This window comes from Stegodyphus dumicola, chromosome 1 (genome assembly GCF_044657685.1).
Source record: "Stegodyphus dumicola isolate Sdum_Otavi_A_Nest chromosome 1, ASM4465768v1".
Taxonomy (NCBI): Eukaryota; Metazoa; Arthropoda; class Arachnida; order Araneae; family Eresidae; genus Stegodyphus; species Stegodyphus dumicola.
In genome coordinates this window covers 273,993,135-274,012,445 of record NC_140768.1, presented here as the reverse complement: position 1 = coordinate 274,012,445, position 19,311 = coordinate 273,993,135, and the positions used below count along the sequence as shown (strand labels likewise).

The 19,311-nt window shown below is 32.5% G+C and overlaps 1 protein-coding gene across 1 annotated transcript in view; it reads right to left on the bottom strand.

Annotated features, from left to right (window-relative positions):
* Positions 1–15,549, bottom strand: part of Cht5 (Chitinase 5) — a 28,637-nt gene extending 13,088 nt beyond the window's left edge. Inside the window, exons 1-5 of the mRNA XM_035372802.2 lie at positions 15,395–15,549; positions 9,708–9,840; positions 7,560–7,772; positions 3,414–3,676; positions 858–961 (exon numbers count right to left, since the gene is read on the bottom strand). Of these exons, the coding sequence (XP_035228693.1) occupies positions 858–961; positions 3,414–3,676; positions 7,560–7,772; positions 9,708–9,795 (668 nt within the window). The 5' untranslated portion in view covers positions 9,796–9,840; positions 15,395–15,549. The remainder of the gene's footprint in view (positions 1–857; positions 962–3,413; positions 3,677–7,559; positions 7,773–9,707; positions 9,841–15,394) is intronic.
* Between the last annotated feature and the right edge of the window lie 3,762 nt (positions 15,550–19,311).

The following is a 19,311-nucleotide window of genomic DNA, read 5'->3' as shown; positions in this document are numbered from 1 at the left end:
AATTCTAATAACAAATATAAGTTAATCTATAAATATTATTTAATTGTGTCTTAAAGAACTGAAAATATTTTTAATTCAAATCTTCTTCCGCTTACATGTGTAGCAAATAGTGTTATGACCAGGAAAATAGTTTTATTTCAGTCTGAAATGTAAGAAATTTATAAAAGCTAATTTCAAAAGCTGACTGAATTTTTTTGTGTTTAACTAACTATGTGTTCAAAAGTTGACCAATATGCTGGTAGAGAAAAACAACAGCCCAAGCTACATTGTCGCGATATTATATGCCCCTAATTTAATTAAACAAGTTTCAAAAGACTGGAATCTTAAATTTCTCATTTTCTCATTTCTTATCTTAAATTTATCATTTCTCATTTAAGTGAAATCTTAAATTTCTCATTTCTCATTTAAGTGACTTGTATCTGAAATTTCTCATTTATGAATTATATGTTTAATACATGTTTCGTTATGATTTTGGATAAATTTACATACTTTAAAATACAGATGCTTAAATAATTAATTCTAATATGTGTAAACAGAACTAATAATGCGTGTACCACGTTTTTCGACTGAAATTCGTAAAATTTTCTTTATGCGCAAATTAGATAATATAGATACATACTTTATTATAGATGAATAAAAAATAAGTTGTAATTAAATCTTCCTATTATTTCTGTAATATCAAATTTTTTTTTCTCCTATAATAAACCGAAAAACTGTGAAAACGATCTGCCATTGGATTGAAAGAGCCATTGGACCGGAAGAGTCATTGGATTGGAAGTTTACAAAAAGTTGCGTTCGGAAATATTTTCGAACAATTAATACCAGAAATTTTCAAAAGCGGAAGAGCTTGTACTTACTGAGCTAGTCTAGGAACTTCATAACCTTCTTGCAATCTGAACTTTGCTACCGGAACTGCGCACGTCAAAAGAAGTTTATGCGGCTCGAATGCTACTTTTAGTTCCTAGAATAGAAAAAGACTGAATTAATAAATTTTATTTCTTTATTAAAGAGAATTTTAAGCCAAAATATAAATAAAGTAATCGGCATAATTAAAAAATTTGCATAAACAGATACCCTACATAAGATTGGATAAAATTATACTTTGATCCATACAAGTCTACTTATTGCAGAAAGAAAAAAAGTTTGTGCAACATAAAGAAAACAATTTTGAAATTTGCTTGTATACTACCTGCATGCAAATGCTTGTCTTCGAGCTCATAGATCTTTACATATAGATTAATTAAAATGCTGAGACTGGTTAATTTTCCGATTAATGGTAATTCCTAATGGTAAACTTAAGTTTTTACCAGAAAATTCTAGCATTCATCCATACTGAAATGATAGAAATACGAAAAATACTTTTAAAAAAATTCTTCCATTTCGAGTTTTGGCCGAACCATTTTGGTAAATGTCGCCATTTTCTCATAGTAAGAGGTAAAAGTCATTTTCTATGTCATAAGCAGTTTTTGATTGAATAGTAGCAATTAGAAATATGGACCTAATATAGTAAATATATCATAAAATTTTATTTCATGAAATCATGACATAAAATGACTATTAAAATAAAATGACTGTTTTTCATAAAATGACTATTGAATATTTTAAGCTCACATATAGAATAATAATATCAAACTTAAAGAATAATAATAAAAAGTAATAATCACAGTCAAACAAACTGGATTCAACCGGATGTGGATAAATGCTGATATTTATCCAAATGGTTTAGCAAAAACCGAAACGGAAGTATTTGCAAGCGTATTTTCGATTTTATGACCTGAGTGTCGTAAATACTACGATTTACTGACAATGTGATTAATATTCGGGCCGTTGCAGTAACGTATTATATACATTGTTTGGGCACAGAGGAAAGAGTTGAAAACTAAATGATTACTGCAGTTTAGCTTCTTTACTAAGTTATTATTTTATCCAGTTTTATCTTAAGGGGATCCTAAATTAAAATCACTTATGTATATTAAAGACGCGTAATTTTTTTATGAAACGATCTTCGCTGAAAAACTTTTTTCCGGCTGATTCTATGCCATTACGTAAATAAAACAAATACTAAAAATTACAATTAAATAAACATTTTAAAAAAGGTGTTAATTTTACTTTCGGCGGCATTAGTTAATTAATGTTTGCATTCCAAAGTGTAAGCTATACTTATTACTTTACAAAAATTACTTGTTTACAGTTTTTTACTAATTTTAAATATCTCTGTTTGCGTAAGAGGAATTTTTCGTCCACAATAATTGAAAATTTCCATTTTCTATATTTCAGCCTTCTACATTCATATAAAGATTCGATTAGATATTAGGCGAAATTGAACAAAAGGAAGTTTTACTTTAATGAAAGCTCATATCAGTGTTTAATTAAAAATTGTAATAAAATATAATTCAAAACTGTTCAATTTTAATATTTAAGACTTAATAACATATAAGATTTTGGCTAAATTTGGTAAACGGGTAGTGACATTTAATTTGAAACTCTGAGCAGACTTTGCTAAAAAGGTATATTATGAGAAAATCCAAAACTTCTAAAATTTGGTATTTAAAATAGGTATGTAATTGAGAACAGCACATTACATTTATAAGAATTAAACGCATTTTTGAAATTATGCTAAATGCAACGAGAATAAACTCATTATCAAGACGAGCTCGTATGAAGGAATTAAATGTATTAGCTCCAATAATGTATTTTGTGCCACAACCAATGGCTGAGTGGTTGAATACTGGTTGTTCGACCTGGTTGGGATTTGGTTCCAGGGAAAAGGGTTGGCTTTATTTTCTTGTTTTTACTCATGTGCATAAGAGTTCAAGAAAATTTTCCACAAAGGCACCCCTCCTCTTACATAAATAGTCAGAGGCTTTGCCATATGCAAATAAACTTGAAGGGAGGTCATATACTGATTACATTTTTATCATTTCAATTTTTAGGTCTTTATACCCTAGCGATATTTCTGTAAGAATTCGTCAAAGGTACTGTGTAAAGAAATCCCTATCGAGTACATTACCGGAAGTTTGTTAGAGAATTGTTGCAATATAACTGTTTTGCAGACGAAATGTGTATAGCACGTAACTAAATATATCTTTCCTGGATACCAAATTACGCAAGATGCACACATAAAATATCTGACATATTGGCGCACTTTCTTTTCCCCTTTTTCCGTTGATGTGCGAAACATTTCTGTTATGTAAGAAATAAAAATTTCCTTAGCAACTAAGATCTGCTTCTTCTTTTACAAATAGTGTGCATAGGCATAATCAAAGAAAACTTCATAAGAAATCCTGCATAGTATTTTTGATATTTGTTGTATGTAAAACAACATATTTTCGTTTTTATATTCACCTGATTGTGGATGTTGCTTTCATAATACTCGTTTAATAACAATGTCAGTAACACTTGGTTTTCCTTACCTCGACTAGTTTTAGGAAATTTTCTTTGTCCGAATATTTACCACCTCTGTCAGATGCACCTGGATACTCCCAGTCGAGATCAAAGCCATCAAATCCAAAATCTCTGACCCATTTTACGGCGCTATTGACAAAAATATCTCGTCGGGATTTCTCTCCTACCATATCTGAGTACTTTCGACCTCCTTCGGCCCATCCTCCGACGGCAAGAAGGAGTTTCAGGTGAGGATGTTTGACTCGGAGAGCTGTGAACCGTTTGTACCCACCTAGGGAAAAAAAGAAAGAAATACCATTTTAGAAGATACTTTATTCTAGATCTATTATTTAAAATCTATCGGCAGAAATAATTTTTATAATACAGATATCTCTCCTCTTTACTTATATCGTTTAACTAACTTTCAGACTTCCATATATATCCGAACAAAACCGGATATGGTGCTTTACAGGAAGCCCATGACAGAATTTAATGAGTAATCGAAAGTGGTACTTTACTTGAAGCCCATAAGAATTTTTAATAAAAAAATTTATTAAAATATAATACAAAGCTCTTCAATTTTAATATTAAAATTTTTATATCAATGGTAGGGACATATTAGATTTTAGCTAAAATTGATAGAAATGGAGAGATATTTTATTTGAAGCTCTAACCAGACTTTCCTAAAAAATGGGATAAAATCCAAAACTTCTCAAATTTGGTATTTAAAACAGGTATATAACTGCGAACGTGTTACATTCATAAGCATTAAATTAATTTTTGAAATTACCCAAAATGCAACGAGAATAAGCTAATTATGAAGACGAGCTCTTGTTACGAAGTAGTTAAATATATTAGCCTCAATCTTCAATTTTGTGATAGCGCCAATTGCCGAGTAGTTAAGATCGCTAAAGAATGATAATTTGACCTGGTTTGCATTCGATCCCATACAAACGGGCTGGCTGCATGGTTGATTTTCGTGTAACGAGAAAAAATGTGTAACGAGAATACGAGTTCAGTTTTCCTCAAAAATTCCTTCCCGAAAGCACTTCCCCTCTTAGGCAGATGGAACTAATGGCTTTGCCATATTCAAATAACCTTAACGGAAGGTCATGTACTGGACACAATTTCTTCCTTTGAATTTTTAGGCTGTAAGGATTTATATTTATTTTAACTAACAAGTTAAAGTTTAATTTCAAACATTCCTATAAATCTTCATTCCCTTAATTGCCAATGCCAGAATATTTAAATTTGGTAGCGCGCGTGAAGGAATGCAAATTCTACTTAAAGGTGAAAAAGTTTAAATACCGAGTTTTCCAGAAGGAAAGTTAGGCTATTGCCTTCGCCTCTGTTGTGTGATCTTGTATTTCCGGAGTTATTGCTGGTTTAAACGTGGCATAATAACATTTCCTTTTCTGCCACTAGTTTCGACGCTGTTCTATGTAACAGGGGTTATCTGAGCCATGTAGTGAATTTCTACTACTTGTGTTTTAGTTTAGTTCTGTGATTTCAGTTACCGCTCAAGAAGGTGTAGTGTATTAGCGTGGAGTTGACGCATTGCAAATTTTAGAGTTTAATAACGGGTACTTTTAACCCTTCTTCTGTGCAGTTACTACACGTACAATTGTCACTTAGAAGACCCTACAAGGTCTTTATATATTTTGTGATATTTCTCTAAGGATGCATCAAAGGTACTATTTTAGTCCCTTCTGAATATATTACCAGAAGTTCGTTAGCGAATTGTTAGCTTTTCTTTGGTATAAATGCCAAAATGCAAAATCTGAATACCATTTCGATTCTAAAATTCCACTGAGATGAAATGGTGTTCAGTTTAAGTTAATAAATAAACCAGACTGCAAAACAGCTCTATCTATACTTTCTGTAACAGCTATTTTTAAAAGAAAATTTATGAATGTAAAAAAATATTAAATTTTCATACATTTCTTGCATACATTGTGAAAAAAAAACGCCGAGCCGAACAAAAGGCCGTAGCCATTTATACCTAATAGAAAGTTATGCTAATATCCCCAAGTCGTGACGGTGTTCTACATGCAAGCTTATTGCTATTCTTTATTTAACAATTATTATTATTGTGCTCTTTGTACATTAAACTACTGTTTGAAGCCGAAAACGTTGACAAGATTTGGCTATAAGGCATCATAAGCAAGTATACAAGGAATTACTGCATTTCCTTGTGTGTGTTCTTATAATATAAATTGTTAAGAAATCTGGCTGGCAAGTGGAAGATTCATGGCTTGAATCCCGGCTAAGGCGCTCGCTTCCTTCTTAAAAAAGAAAAGGAAGGGAAACAAAAAAATATTTTATACAATGGCGCTTGAACTATAAGGTGAACGGTTACTCGTAACCATTCGCATTTCTTCCTAATTGCTTTCTAAGGGAAAACGAATGCAGAATTTTTTCGAAATATCTCGTGCATCATATAAATGTGTAACCGGTTAGCACACTCAGATAGCAAATGCGTTTACAGATACAATGAAATTAACGATTTATTTATCTTCAAAGCAAAGGGTGGAAACTGAGGAACCAAGCTTATTGTTATCTTTCTATTACGCGTTCACAGACTTCCTGAACACTGAAAGAACTTGAAAATTTGCACATAAACTCGATTCTTCAGCGGCTAAAGCTGATAAAGATTTCTAAAGCTAAAATTCTATCTAGTATTAGTAACGTATAATTATACAACACAAGTCTTTTTTGTAATGTTGTACGGAGTATTCGGTACCTACTCTTAAGATAGTACTAAATTTTTTTGGCTTTTTAAAAAAAAATCCTCGGAAACCTAAGGTTCTCTACGAACGATAAATTTAGGTATAAAAAATATTTGTGTTTGAAAAAATATTTGTTGCCCGTTTAATGCGGCGAATCCATGTCTGTATGACCAATGGCGAAATTCTGGTATCCCGCCCACTTCTATCTGTCCATATTAAAAACATTTGCTTACTTCTTTGGCAAGTTGAGTTGAGAGGAAAAGTGGCCAATGCTGCAGATTTTAGGATATCTGCGTTAAGAAGCATTAGAAAACGTTTTTAGTTACCGCCTAAGCTTACAAAGCCTGACTTCAGGTTCTCAAGTTTTCGAAGATCCCAAAATCATTTTATAATCCTTCATAACTTTATTTTTCTCTTAAACAACAAAGAATATAAAGCATCGGAGACCCACGAAATAACGTACTAAGAATAAAGAGAGGGAAACTGAAGGCATTTGAAAGAAGTTAGACTGTCTTAATCATACTTTGATTGTACATCAATGAAGCAACTACAGCTTTTAAACTTGAAAGCGTTAGCAGTAGTGGCAATAATATTATAATAAGATTAGATATAATTCATTTTATAGTTTGAAGATACTAGATACTACATGCTCAACAGCATCACGTCCAAGGTCAATCTTGAAGCCGTCTCAATCTTGACGACCTTAAAATACAACATATCACGGGATGTGCTCATCATTCCTGGCGACATGTTACATTTGACTATCGAGAATATTCTCTACAGGATGGAAATGTGTCATCCACGAGAAGGTGGTCATTGTAAGAGGTGAACGCTCTCGCAGAGGAAGCGCTTTTATAGAATGAAGTATTAGTATGCACTGAAATATCATCTCTGTAACTCTTTGGTGCAGTTCTTTTGCAGCATTAAGGCGGTGTTGAACTGTGATTTCTTTTTCGTCGCTGCTTTCTATAGTTCTCAGCTGTGTAGATTTGAACAGCACCACATTTTCCACTATCGATAACTTTCTGAACTATTTGCTTTCATCGTATCTTTCTTCCCAAGTCAGCATTAGTCCCCCCTATCAAATTTACTGGCATACCAGCTGACAGATCGAAGCTACAGATGGCTCTGAGTAGTATTAGTTAAAAAACAAACGTCCTGTTACTACTAGTATTCCATTTCATTAATAGCCATTGTTAGTACTGTATGATTGCATGTATGAGTAATTTTTATTAAAAAAAATTAAATTTCACATTACTTGCTACTTGTATACCTGAATTTTGTAAAGAAATAAAAAATGTTAAGTAAAATATTTTTATATGGTTAAATATAATCATATAACATTAATTAAACAAAAAATAAAATAGTTCAACAAATAGGCATTTACAGAAAAAAAGGTGGGGTGGGGGTTGGGGTAAAAAGCGCTAGTCTGAAGTAAAAGCATACCTTTCTCTAAATCATATTCAGGATCTATACTGAAGAGCTCCCAGGTTTGATTGTTGAGACCAACGAAAGAATAGATGATGTCCGTGCACAGATCTCCAGGTATATCGTCGATGTCATAGTTCCAAGGCTCCGGCCTAGTGTATGCCCATGCGCTGTAGTAGCACACTACTTTTCCTCTCTCTCCGGGAGCTGCTGCATTGTATAATGCAATACCTGAAATTGAATAAATATATTAAGTTCATTGAAAAGATTATTAAATATGGTGCGTTGAATGCGTTGAAGGCTAATATATCCTAATACCAAAATAAATTCTCTATTATAATGGGATAGTTTGATTTTTGTTTCTGAGAAAAGAAATTTTTCTTGTATGAAGAAGTAATATTTCTTATGTAAAGAAATTTATAAAAAATCGAAGAACGTTTTATCATGATGGCATACAATGACACCATACTGTAGTACTGTTGCTTGAAACAACATGAATAATATTCCTTGACCTGGAAGAATTTCAGGGTACCGCAATAAGCTAAAGATATTTAAAGTAGCACCAAAAAGAAGATTCTTTGCTTCTTCATTTTTTAAAAGTGTTCTCAGTTTATTATAATACTGGTAAGATATGAAAAGGAGATGTGGGCTGGACTTGCTTTCAGAAAATCTTAAAAAGACTTTAACAGATTCACATTGTAACTTTTAATTAAAATTTTTTTTTATCTACTGAACTGAACTTAAGAACCTAGTTAAGGCGATGTAAATATAAAGATGATTTATCACCAGCGCGAGAACAAAGAGTTTTCAAAACAACTGTATAGGTAATAACTACAATTTTAATTTGACCACAACTTGTACTACACAAATTAAACGAACTGCAGCACAAACTGAAGAGTATTTCATATAATTGCAACAACCGGCGTAATCTGCTAACAGGTGTCAAATGAACTGTTTAGTTAGGTAGACATGGGAAATATATTAGTTTTAACTACGTAAATTCGATTTCCAAGTTTGCTTGAGGAAAAACTAAATGTTATTCATTAGAAAACTTAATTGTCATAACTTTTAATAGATGTAAATGATGATGCTCAAACCTTATAGCATATCAGGATTATAAGGACATCACAGAATAAGCGTTAGTAAACAGAAACCTACTGTATTCGATGGTGTGAAGGGGATGACGGTAATAATGGTGATCTTCATCAAGCAAAACTATTAGTCATCATATTTCTTAGAGTAAAACCTCCCTAAGACAAACATCCACGGTTTTAACCAATTCTGGGACTTAAGCAGAGGTAGTAGCCGTAACCCCTCCACAAGATACTTTATTGAGAAGAAATGGTATAGACCTAACCCTGAGGAGCACGAGATGTGTCACTAATAATATGTGCTGAAAAAATCTTCCTAGGATGATCTCTTAAGCTAGACAGTTTTGACTTCTGTAGAGGTAATGATTTTAGCGTACACGACTTCGGCGGCATTCAGTATGTTCCCAAGTTACTAATTACTAATTAAATTATTAATTATTAATAATTACACTCTGAGGTGGTCATCTTCAGCAGATGGTCGTTGTAAGAAGTTTAATTGAATTTCATATAGAATATAAAAATACTGTAAAAATAATTATTGATCTTGATAAAAGTTCATTTCTGATTTCCTATTTGCATAATTTTTATGTTCGTTACATTGCTTTATTAGCATGAAGAAAACTTCAGTATTCTTTAGAAAGGTCTTTCCACTTTCTCTATGAAAAACGCTATAGATGATTTTTCGTAGAATATTAGAATTTGAATGGAATATATGAAAAATTGGGTAAAAATGCTTTAATTCGAAAAAAATACCTTTTTAAAATCAGATGCACATGTACTGAATATTATGCTTTCGATATCACCCTCCACTGGTGCACTTTGGAAAGGCATAGTTTACTGTATATGCCGTAGTTTATGACAAATTTATAAATTTTCCGAAAAAGTGTTTAGACAGTAACTGAAGAGCAGCTGAAGAAAGACTTCGACAAAATATTTGCCCGAATGCAAAATACGAATAATTAAATTGTATATTTCTTAATGAATTTAAATAAACAGCTGATAACATTCTACGAATACGAATATTACTTTAATGATAACACTTTTTTAATTTTTTTAATTGTTTGGTATTACTTACTATTCGGGCGGCTGAATCTTGGCTCTGCACTGAAAGTCAGTATCATTAGAGTGCAAAAACAGAAGAATCTAAGCCACATCTTGTCCATATATCTTTCTTTGAGCTGTCCAAGAATCTAAAGTTGGGTTCTTACCTGTGAAAGAAATAGATGTTAAAGAGCTGGAAATGCTAAATTATTATTGTTATTATTCTAAGTTCTTACAGACAAAGTTGAATATTTTGTCGTGTGTGGATGAAATAAATTTCTTTGGCAAGTGTTTGAAATAAGAAAATATCAGATAATTTAAATTTCTCTACAGTTAAAATAGATGTTGTAATTTTTGAACTGGCCATGAAGGAATGTGAAAATGAAGTAATTTAAGCGTTACCTCACGCATATTCAAGGAATTCGAGTTCTTATTTCGAAAAGCAGAGTTTTAAAAGGTTAATAATTTTAAAATGTAACAAAGATTTGTTACAGTTTCGCTTTTGCCATGTTTGCGCTTTAAAATTCAAGGCACTCAAGTAGTATGTGTGTCCTTCTAAGAAAAACAGCTCTAACTTTTGTCAAGGTTATAAACTGTTGTAGAAATAAACGGGGTTTGAAAATAAATTTTTTTTTCCTTCAGCTGAAACTGCAGGACATCATTCTATCTGAAATAAATTTACTTACTATATTTGGCAAGTTTGTTACGAAAATGTTTGATTTAAATGTTGAGTCAAAGTGAATGTGCAAAAGCAGCGATGACAACATGTTCTCAGTTGATGAAATTAAATTCACTTATGATTCGTTTCGGCTTAACTTAATAAGTAAACTTACTTTTGCCGATAAAATCGTTTCGTAATGCACTGGCTTTCGAAAGTTAAGCGCATAAAGTAAATTAACAGTTTTCCAAAGCGTAGTTGAATTTGAGTGTCTGAAAATCGCTTCGGATACAGATGACAGTATGCAAATATCATTGGTTATAGTTAATCATGATAGAGTGTCTGGATTTATGCTAAATAGACAATCGTTGAAAACATCTGCTTTCTAAACGGTTTGAGAAGGTTCGTTTAAATTCTGATGTTAAGTGTTTACAACTTTCATAGAATACATTTTAATGATATACATGTTTCTATGATTGAAAGAAGACGAATGACAGACAGTGAGCCCTGACGAGCTATTGGACGCATTGAAGCAGGTTAGTGAATCAAAGACGTTAAACATATTTTTTTTTTTTTTTTTTGACGGTGATCATTCGTTAATTTCTCAAATGTGAAGCCATCTCTAAATAATTCAAATAGTTGACCAAAGAAATGTGCCTGGTCGACCGAAGGTTACCATCACTTTTGAAGATTATAACTATTATAACTGTATCTTGTTATAATAGTTAAACGGAATCTACGAGCAACTTCCACAACTGTTACATTCATGATTGCAGCGTCACTTAATAAAACAATATCTGCATGTACTGTGCCCCGAAGGCTGAGGACTGTGTGTGAAGAGATTGTACCCTTGAGTACCAAGTGTTTGTGCATCATTAACCACCTAGTTCAGAGAAGCAAGATTAAAGTGATGCGACCATCTCAACTGACCTGTATTAGACTGGCTCAATTCAAATTTGCCCTAAAATCAAATAAGCGTGTAAGGGAACTAGGCACTCGGACTCAGACCCATAACTTCATTGAACATGACTGAGTTGAAACTCCAATGGGATATTGCACTCCAGCTGCACATCTTTTAATACTATTCTGTGAAAGCTACGCAGTATCGAGATGAAGTCCTACACACAATGTGAGACTGTAGGCTGCAGCATATGGTCTTAATTTCATCTTTATGGATGATAACGCCCGTCCTCATCGAGCCAACATAGTTAACTTGTATCTAGAAAGATGGAGGGTATTTTTTATGTGAAGTGACCCCGAATTTTCTCGACCATAATCCCAGTAAAAATCTTTGCGATGCTTTCAGGCGTACTGTCTCTGCAAGCTTCAGACATTTGGAAACTGCTCTAATGGAAGAATGGCTATTACTATCATCTGCTATGGTTAATCACCTCACTGAAAGCGTGGACAATTGCTGTAAACTTTGTGTGAAGTCCCGGGGGTATTTACATACCTTATTAATGTAAGTTCTCTTGTTTCCAGCTTTAAATATAAATTTATGAATAACCCAAACGTGAAGTCACCACATAATTTATGAAAATTAAATATTGTTTTCATCTTTGCGCATAATGCTAATAATATTCATGCATAAGCAGATGTTCTACCTTCTCGTACAGTTTGGCAGTAATCAAAGCTCTGCTTTTCAGTTTTTATTGATTTTACCGTCACGCGCTTTAATTTTGGAAGCCAGTGTTCTCAAAATTCGATCAATAAACTTTTTATGTTCTGTTTCTTTTAAGAAAAAAGGAATAAAAGACAACGAGATTATGGTGAGACCATATCTTGAAATAATGGATTTTTAATGTAGGGAAACAGCTCAACGCTTAAATTTGAGCAGCAAATCAAAAAAGGTTGCCTGATTTTCTATGCTTAATAGTAATTTTTGTCACTTTTCGCGAAGAAACATCCATAACCTTATATTTCCGTTGCTTGCGCCACATTTCGTTGCACTACCACCGTGTAATTACATATTTAAAAACTTTGCTTATTTAATAAACTCTTATAATGCAAGAAAGTTCTTCTATTCATTTTCAGGATTAGCCTTGAATTATTATTAGTATAAAATTCAGGGTAAAGTTAGAAGCATTATAAGGTATTTTCTCCCGTCTTCCAGCACGCCTTCGTGGTGTAACGGTAGCACACTCGGCGCGTATTCGAGAGGTCCAGGTTCCAGTCCCGTCGAAAGCATTGTTCATTTTTCACGTCTCCGGCATAAAAAAACCTAATTACTCTACAGCGTCATTGAAGAATAAACATACCAGTGTTATGATACCCACCGCATATTTTCATATTTAATTTAAAGCAACTGAAGATTTATTCAGTATTGCAAGAGAATCTGAGAAACTTGTACTGCACAGAAATTGATACTAATTGAACCTGATATCTTTCTGATATGTATTCTTTAGTTCTTTTTTTTTTTTTTTTTTTTGTTCTAATGGTTTAAAAATAATTTAGATACGGTTTGATTGTATTTAGTTATTGGAATCATGTTTAAATACTTCAGTTGTAGGTTTTCCCTAGTGTATTGTGAATATAAACCAATTACCCCTAGTTCCCTTTGGCTTTAGTTTCCGACGCTGAACTTGCTGGGCGCATGGGGTTTTCTTGCGACAAAACTCCACACCTTCAGAATTTCTTCACGAAATGTCTTTTTCTTTACACAGGATTTGTAGTAACCAAATAAGGCCATATTCACAAGTCACTACAAAAATCTGTTGTATAAAATCATGTCTACTAATTCTTCAACTTTCGCCAAAAAATAACTTAAATCTACTTAAACATTTCATTGGGAGTTAATTCATTTTTTTTTTTTTTTTTTTTGGCAATGACGTTATAAATATCTCTCGTAAAACAAACAAAATGTTATTTATTTTCTTTTTTTTTGAGTAATATTTATTATGCTAATTATTAGCCCAAATGGACGTTAGCCTAGAAGGGCTATTAGTCTCAAAACGGCATTTTGCGTTGAATCATTACAAACGGTTGAATCAGAAATTGTTGCCACTAAAGATTATTGCCTTGTATTATATTTAACGAAACTAAACAAGGAAGAATCTGCATGAATGTATGTATGTTTCTGGCACTGGGAAAAACAACGGTACTTAAAGTCATAACATTTTGAATAACATAGTCCTCCACCCGAACATGGGTACCTGGAAGCCCGAATTTCGGATTTGGAATGTGTTTTATTGTATGTTTCATATTTTATAACACTTTAACAAATTTTTAATAAAAAAAACTGAATAATTCAAAGGGAGCAATTGCAACACTGTAGGGAATAAAATCTTTTTATTTCCAACTCGCGAGACTATCGAAAATTCTACAGATATGCTGTTTTTCAATGTTTTTATTCCAAAGAGACGTTAACCCAAATGTTCTCGAAACGTGTCTGCAAGTGGAAAAAAAAAAAAAAAAACATCCGTTTGGAGTGCAGTATAAAATCAAAAAACTTTCAGATTTTTTTTTTTCAATTAAATTTTATGAATTCTTTTTTCAATATCTGATAACTGAAAAAAAAACTTTTATATGCTAAAGTAATAACTGTTATTCATTAGCTCATAAATGCTGTGATTTATTAAACTGTAGAAACAAATTTCACTTCATAGATTTTTTTCGATGTGCTAAATAATTACAGCTTGAATTAAAAAAAAAAATTCTGATTTTATACGAAATAACTCTATTAGTACTAAGTATACTAGAAGATTTACAAAACTACGATTATTAAATCACGGACTCGAATTCTGAGTAAATCTTAGAATTGGATAACCCACCATTTTAGTTATGAATATTCATGATATCAATTCTGAATACGTAAAATTATTGTACCATACCTTACCACCATTTAGACAATTAAATTATTACTTATGTCAGTACAAGGTAGTACTGTCATTGCACACATTGAGCTTTTGGTATCTATGCCTATGACATATTAGAGACAAAAAGAAAACTGTATTATAAGACAATATATTTGGATTTGTATTTATAAAATAGATTTTACAAATTTTTTAAATTGTTACGTTCCTTTCAATCGTATATAAAAAAAAGCGATAAATAATTTTCTAAAGCACAAAAAAGTTATAATAATGGTTAATGAGATATATATCAAGATAGTAAAAAATTTGTTTACTACCTGAATTAATGCTAACCTAAATTAATTATGCACGTTTCATGTTTCTGAAAAATTACTTTCATTGTTTGTTATTTCATTTAAGTTATTAAAGCGTAAAATTTGTCCATCAAAATATTTATTAATCTTAACTTAACAATGATTTTTTTAATAAAAACTTATTTTTATTATGACTAAAATAAAGGAAAATCTGAAAGATTTCAGATTTTTTATTACGTCCAGAGGTGAGTTTTTTTTTTTTTTTTTTTTAATTTACATTCCCATACACGTTGCGACAGCATCTGGGCTTACGGCTCTTTGGACTAAAAATACTTAAAACAGTATATCTTTAGAATTTCCGACAGACAGTCTCGGGCAGATAATAAAAAAAATTCTGCCTACCAAGTGCCCATATTCGGGTGGAGGACTGCGCTATTCAAAATTTGATGGCTTTAGGTACCGTTGTTTCTTCAAAATGCGAGAAACATACATGCAGTCATGCAGATTCTTCATTATTTAATATGTTTAAATATAACACAGCTCGACAATATTTGGTTGCAACAATTTGAAAAATGATTCAACGCTTTCAGTGATTGGACGCAAAAGGCCATTTTGAGACTAATAGCCCTTCTGGGCTAATAATTAAAAGTAATATTTAATTATCTTCAATAAGTGTTGCAGAGTTTTCTTTATTAAATTTCATTTATGTAATTAAATTTCTTCATTAACGCATTTAATAATAGTTACGTTCCAGTCTTAAATAATATTAAAAGTTAACCAAATTACACCCAGCATCATTATTATTTCAAAATTAATTTTTATCTCTGAATTTTAAAGAGTTAAATAGTAGATTAAAAAGACTTATAAAAAGATTTACTTCCGCAAACGAAGTTGCGAAAGTAAAGATCTTCAATATTTCCTCAATCTTCATTGCGAAAGAGAAGTAAAATATACTCACTACCCAGCTGAGGGATGATCTCCAGGTGGTCAGTGGAGGAGGTTTGCTCTTCGAGTTCTGACGTTTCGAAACACTGGCAAGAGAATAATCCTCTCGGAGGAGGATCAGATGACTTTCAGTCTCAACGAAACCACTCTGTGAGCAAAGACCTTGAACTCTCCTTCTTACCCATAAAACTTGCATTATTATTATTATTATTATTTTTTTTTTCTAGAAGATGATGAACCTCAAAGGTACCTCCTGAAGGTCAAGGTGGATTCTTGTTGAGGTTGCTCACCTCATGCATTTGGGATGTTATACATGCTTTTCTTCTTTCCGGTTGATTTATTTTTTAAAATTTTTCTCTAGATGTCACATCTTCTTGAAGAATTGGGAAGCGATAAGACAGGAGAGGCTCGCCTAAAAGAAAGAGCAGGAATTTTTAACAATCAAACTGATAGCATTAAAACAATATATACAAATATCTGTCGGATGGGATACATCAAGTGCACCCAAATGAACACCAAGAATACATGGTATATTTTGTGAGATTTGAGGAAAGTTTAATGAAGATTGGCTGCCTTCACAATAAGATTGTGTGCCATTACTATAATAATGCACAGTTATTCATGAAAATTTTGCATCTTGTCTTTGTTTATTTCAGATTTTAATATTAATTAAATTGTAATGACATTAGGTTATTTTCAAAAGGAGGAGAGATGAAAAATGAGCAATTCCCTCGCCGGGACTCGAACCACGGACCTCTCGATTATACACCGAGCGTGCTTACCATTACACCATGATGGCATGCTAAGAAGGAGGGAGAAATACCTTATATACTCCTCCTTTCAAAGGGCGACTAGTCACAGGGTATTTAAAATTTGACTTATCTGTCAATTGAGAGGATAAAGAGGGAACATTCGTTTACAAGAAAATCCTAGAATGACAACTAGATATCCATTTCTCATTTATATCGTTTAAGGTGAATGCAAACATAATATAAAGCAAACAACTGTCGACCCTAGGTGGCCGGTCGGCAGTTGCTAATTTGTATGACCGGGTGCGAGAATCTTTGGAGCTGGGGGGGGGAAGAAGGGGAATAAAAGAGCTCAAAGAATACTAAGAAATAGAGCACACGTTACACTAACTTCGGTTAGTTAAAATTTAAAAAAAAAAAAGGGAGGGTGCATTTGCTTAGAAAAGTGAAAGTGAACCTCCCTGTATACCTTGGCTATGCCCACAGAACAAAATTCTGAAATGACCGTATCATATTTGTTGTTGAAATGACCGTATCATATTCGTTGTTATTTATAAGGTATTTATTCCTCCTTCTTAGCATGCCTTCGAGGTGTAACGGTCAGCACGCTCGGCGCGTATTCGAGAGGTCCGTGGTTCGAGTCCCGGTGAGGGCATTTCTCATTTTTCATCTCTCCTGCTTCGAAATAACCAACTGTCTCTACAGTAGCACCTGCACTAAAAAAGGTGATGGGTGATGGTAAGCACGCTCGGTGTGTAATCGAGAGGTCCGTGGTTCGAGTCCCGGCGAGGGCATTGCTCATTTTTCATCTTTCCTCCTTTTGAAACTAACCTAATGTCATTACAATTGAATTAATATTAAAATCTGAAATAAACAAAGACAAGATGCAAAATTTTCATTAATATCTGTGCATTATTATAGTAATGGCACACAATCTTATTGTGAAGGCAGCCAATCCTCATTAAACATTCCTCAAATCCCACAAAATATACCATGTATTCTTGGTGTTCATTTGGGTGCACTTGATGTATCCCATCCGACAGATATTTGTATATATTGTTTTAATGCTATCAGTTTGATTGTTAGAAATTCCTGCTCTTTCTTTTAGGCGAGCCTCTTCTGTCTTATCGCTTCCCAATTCTTCAAGAAGATGTGACATCTAGAGAAAAAACTTTAAAAAATAAATCAACCGGAAAGAAGAAAAGCATGTATAACATCTCAAATGACCCAATCGCCAAATCCTAGTGGTGGAGAATAATCTAATTTGTATAAATTAGCAACTGCCAACCGGCCACCTAGGGTCGACAGTTGTTTGCTTTATATTATGTTTGCATTCACCTTAAACGATATAAATGAGAAATGGATATCTAGTTGTCATTCTAGGATTTTCTTGTAAACGAATGTTCCCTCTTTATCCTTTCAATTGACAGATAAGTCAAATTTTAAATACCCTGTGACTAAAGAAAAGCTTCATTGTGAAAAATAATGTCGATCACATTCGAAAGTCTCAGATCTCTTTCTTAGGTTAAGGACAAGAGGAAAGAAAATTGTCGCTAGCTGAGTCCTGATTCGAGTCGTTATTGTACTTTAAAGTTTGGCGAAGTACTTAATGTTAAATAATTAAACAAACTAACTTTGTAAAATATAATAATTCGTTTAATCTGTTCAAAAATCACTTGCACATGGAGCTCAAAGCTTTACGGTAACCAATCAGAGTTAAAAAAATGTATCATATTTGACCATGCAAACCACTGACCCCTTCCCCCATTTGCACTTGCGTTTTTATTCATGCATATTCTGTCATTTCCAAAACAGGAAAACTTTGTTTGAAGCAAGTGCTGTTTGCTGTTGTTTTGCAGTCTTTAGTCATTCCATCAAAGACCAGCTTTTAGGATTCATAATAGTGTAGGGTATATATTATATTGACTTCTAGGCGCAATTAATGTTGGATATAAGAAATTTTTTGTAAGTACTTTGTGCATCTTACTGTTTGTAATTAGAGTTAGGGTAAGATATAAGATATTTTAGGCATTGCTTAATGTCATTCAGAATACATGTTAATCATTTTTCATCAGGCCCTTATTAACATTGAAATGTTAAGAATACTTTCTTTCTAAGGCCCACACAAATAATGTTCCTCGTATTTTTTATCAGATAAAAGCGGATCATGAAGCGTTATAGCAAGATTTGCAACCTTCTAAGACGTAGGGCTTGGCTCTATTATTTTTCGATTTATTATTTAATTAGTTAAAACTTCATCTCCATTTCTTAGACTATTTTGACTTATAATAAATAAAAACTAAGCTTAATTGAGAGAATAACTGTAGAACTTTTGGCATCAATTTAAATGATTTAGATAACCGAAGTCATCACATTGACATTAATATGGTGGGGGGAAATGACTGAATGCAAATAACTTTATTGAATTGAACGCATGCACATGACACTTTTTGACCTGACACATTTTGGAGTTAGACGACAAATGTCAAAATTAAACTTGACAAAAAATAAAGACTCTTTTCCTTCCGTGCGTAAGGGAGGGGGTTACAACAATCGTACAATTTATTTTGCCTGGAAAGGATAAGTGGATATTTTGAAAAGTTTTTGCCCCATCTTTATCACCAAAGAAAAGTTTACATATGAATTAGGAAACGTCTATTTAAACCACAAGACAGACAAAATATCAAATTAAGAGGCAGCTAAAAATAACTAAAATATGAAAAAAAACTTGACTGTTAAAGAAGAGTTTTGAAGTTGGTCATTAGCTATTTTTATACTACATATAGTATAAAATATACTATATATATAGTTTCAAAAACAAACTATATATAGTATAAAAATCAGCCAATTTATATAATCGAAATAAAATCCTCACTGGGAATGACGATTTACGCCAACAGAATTATTTTACCTACTGGTCAACAGCACTCTGTATCACCTCAACACGCCATTTTTCCACATACTTTCCATTACAAAATCTTCTTATTTCAGTCTCTTCTCTGTGCCTTTAGGCTTTTTCCATATATTTTTAATTAGCTTGTGTACGATTTAAGCAAGGTAAAAATTAATTAGATTACTTAAGGTAAAATTTTAATTTCAATTTCAGACCCTTTAATCTTGATTTTTCATTTGAAAACTCCCTTTTCAAGTTGCTGTTATTTTCATAGTATATCAGGCTTTA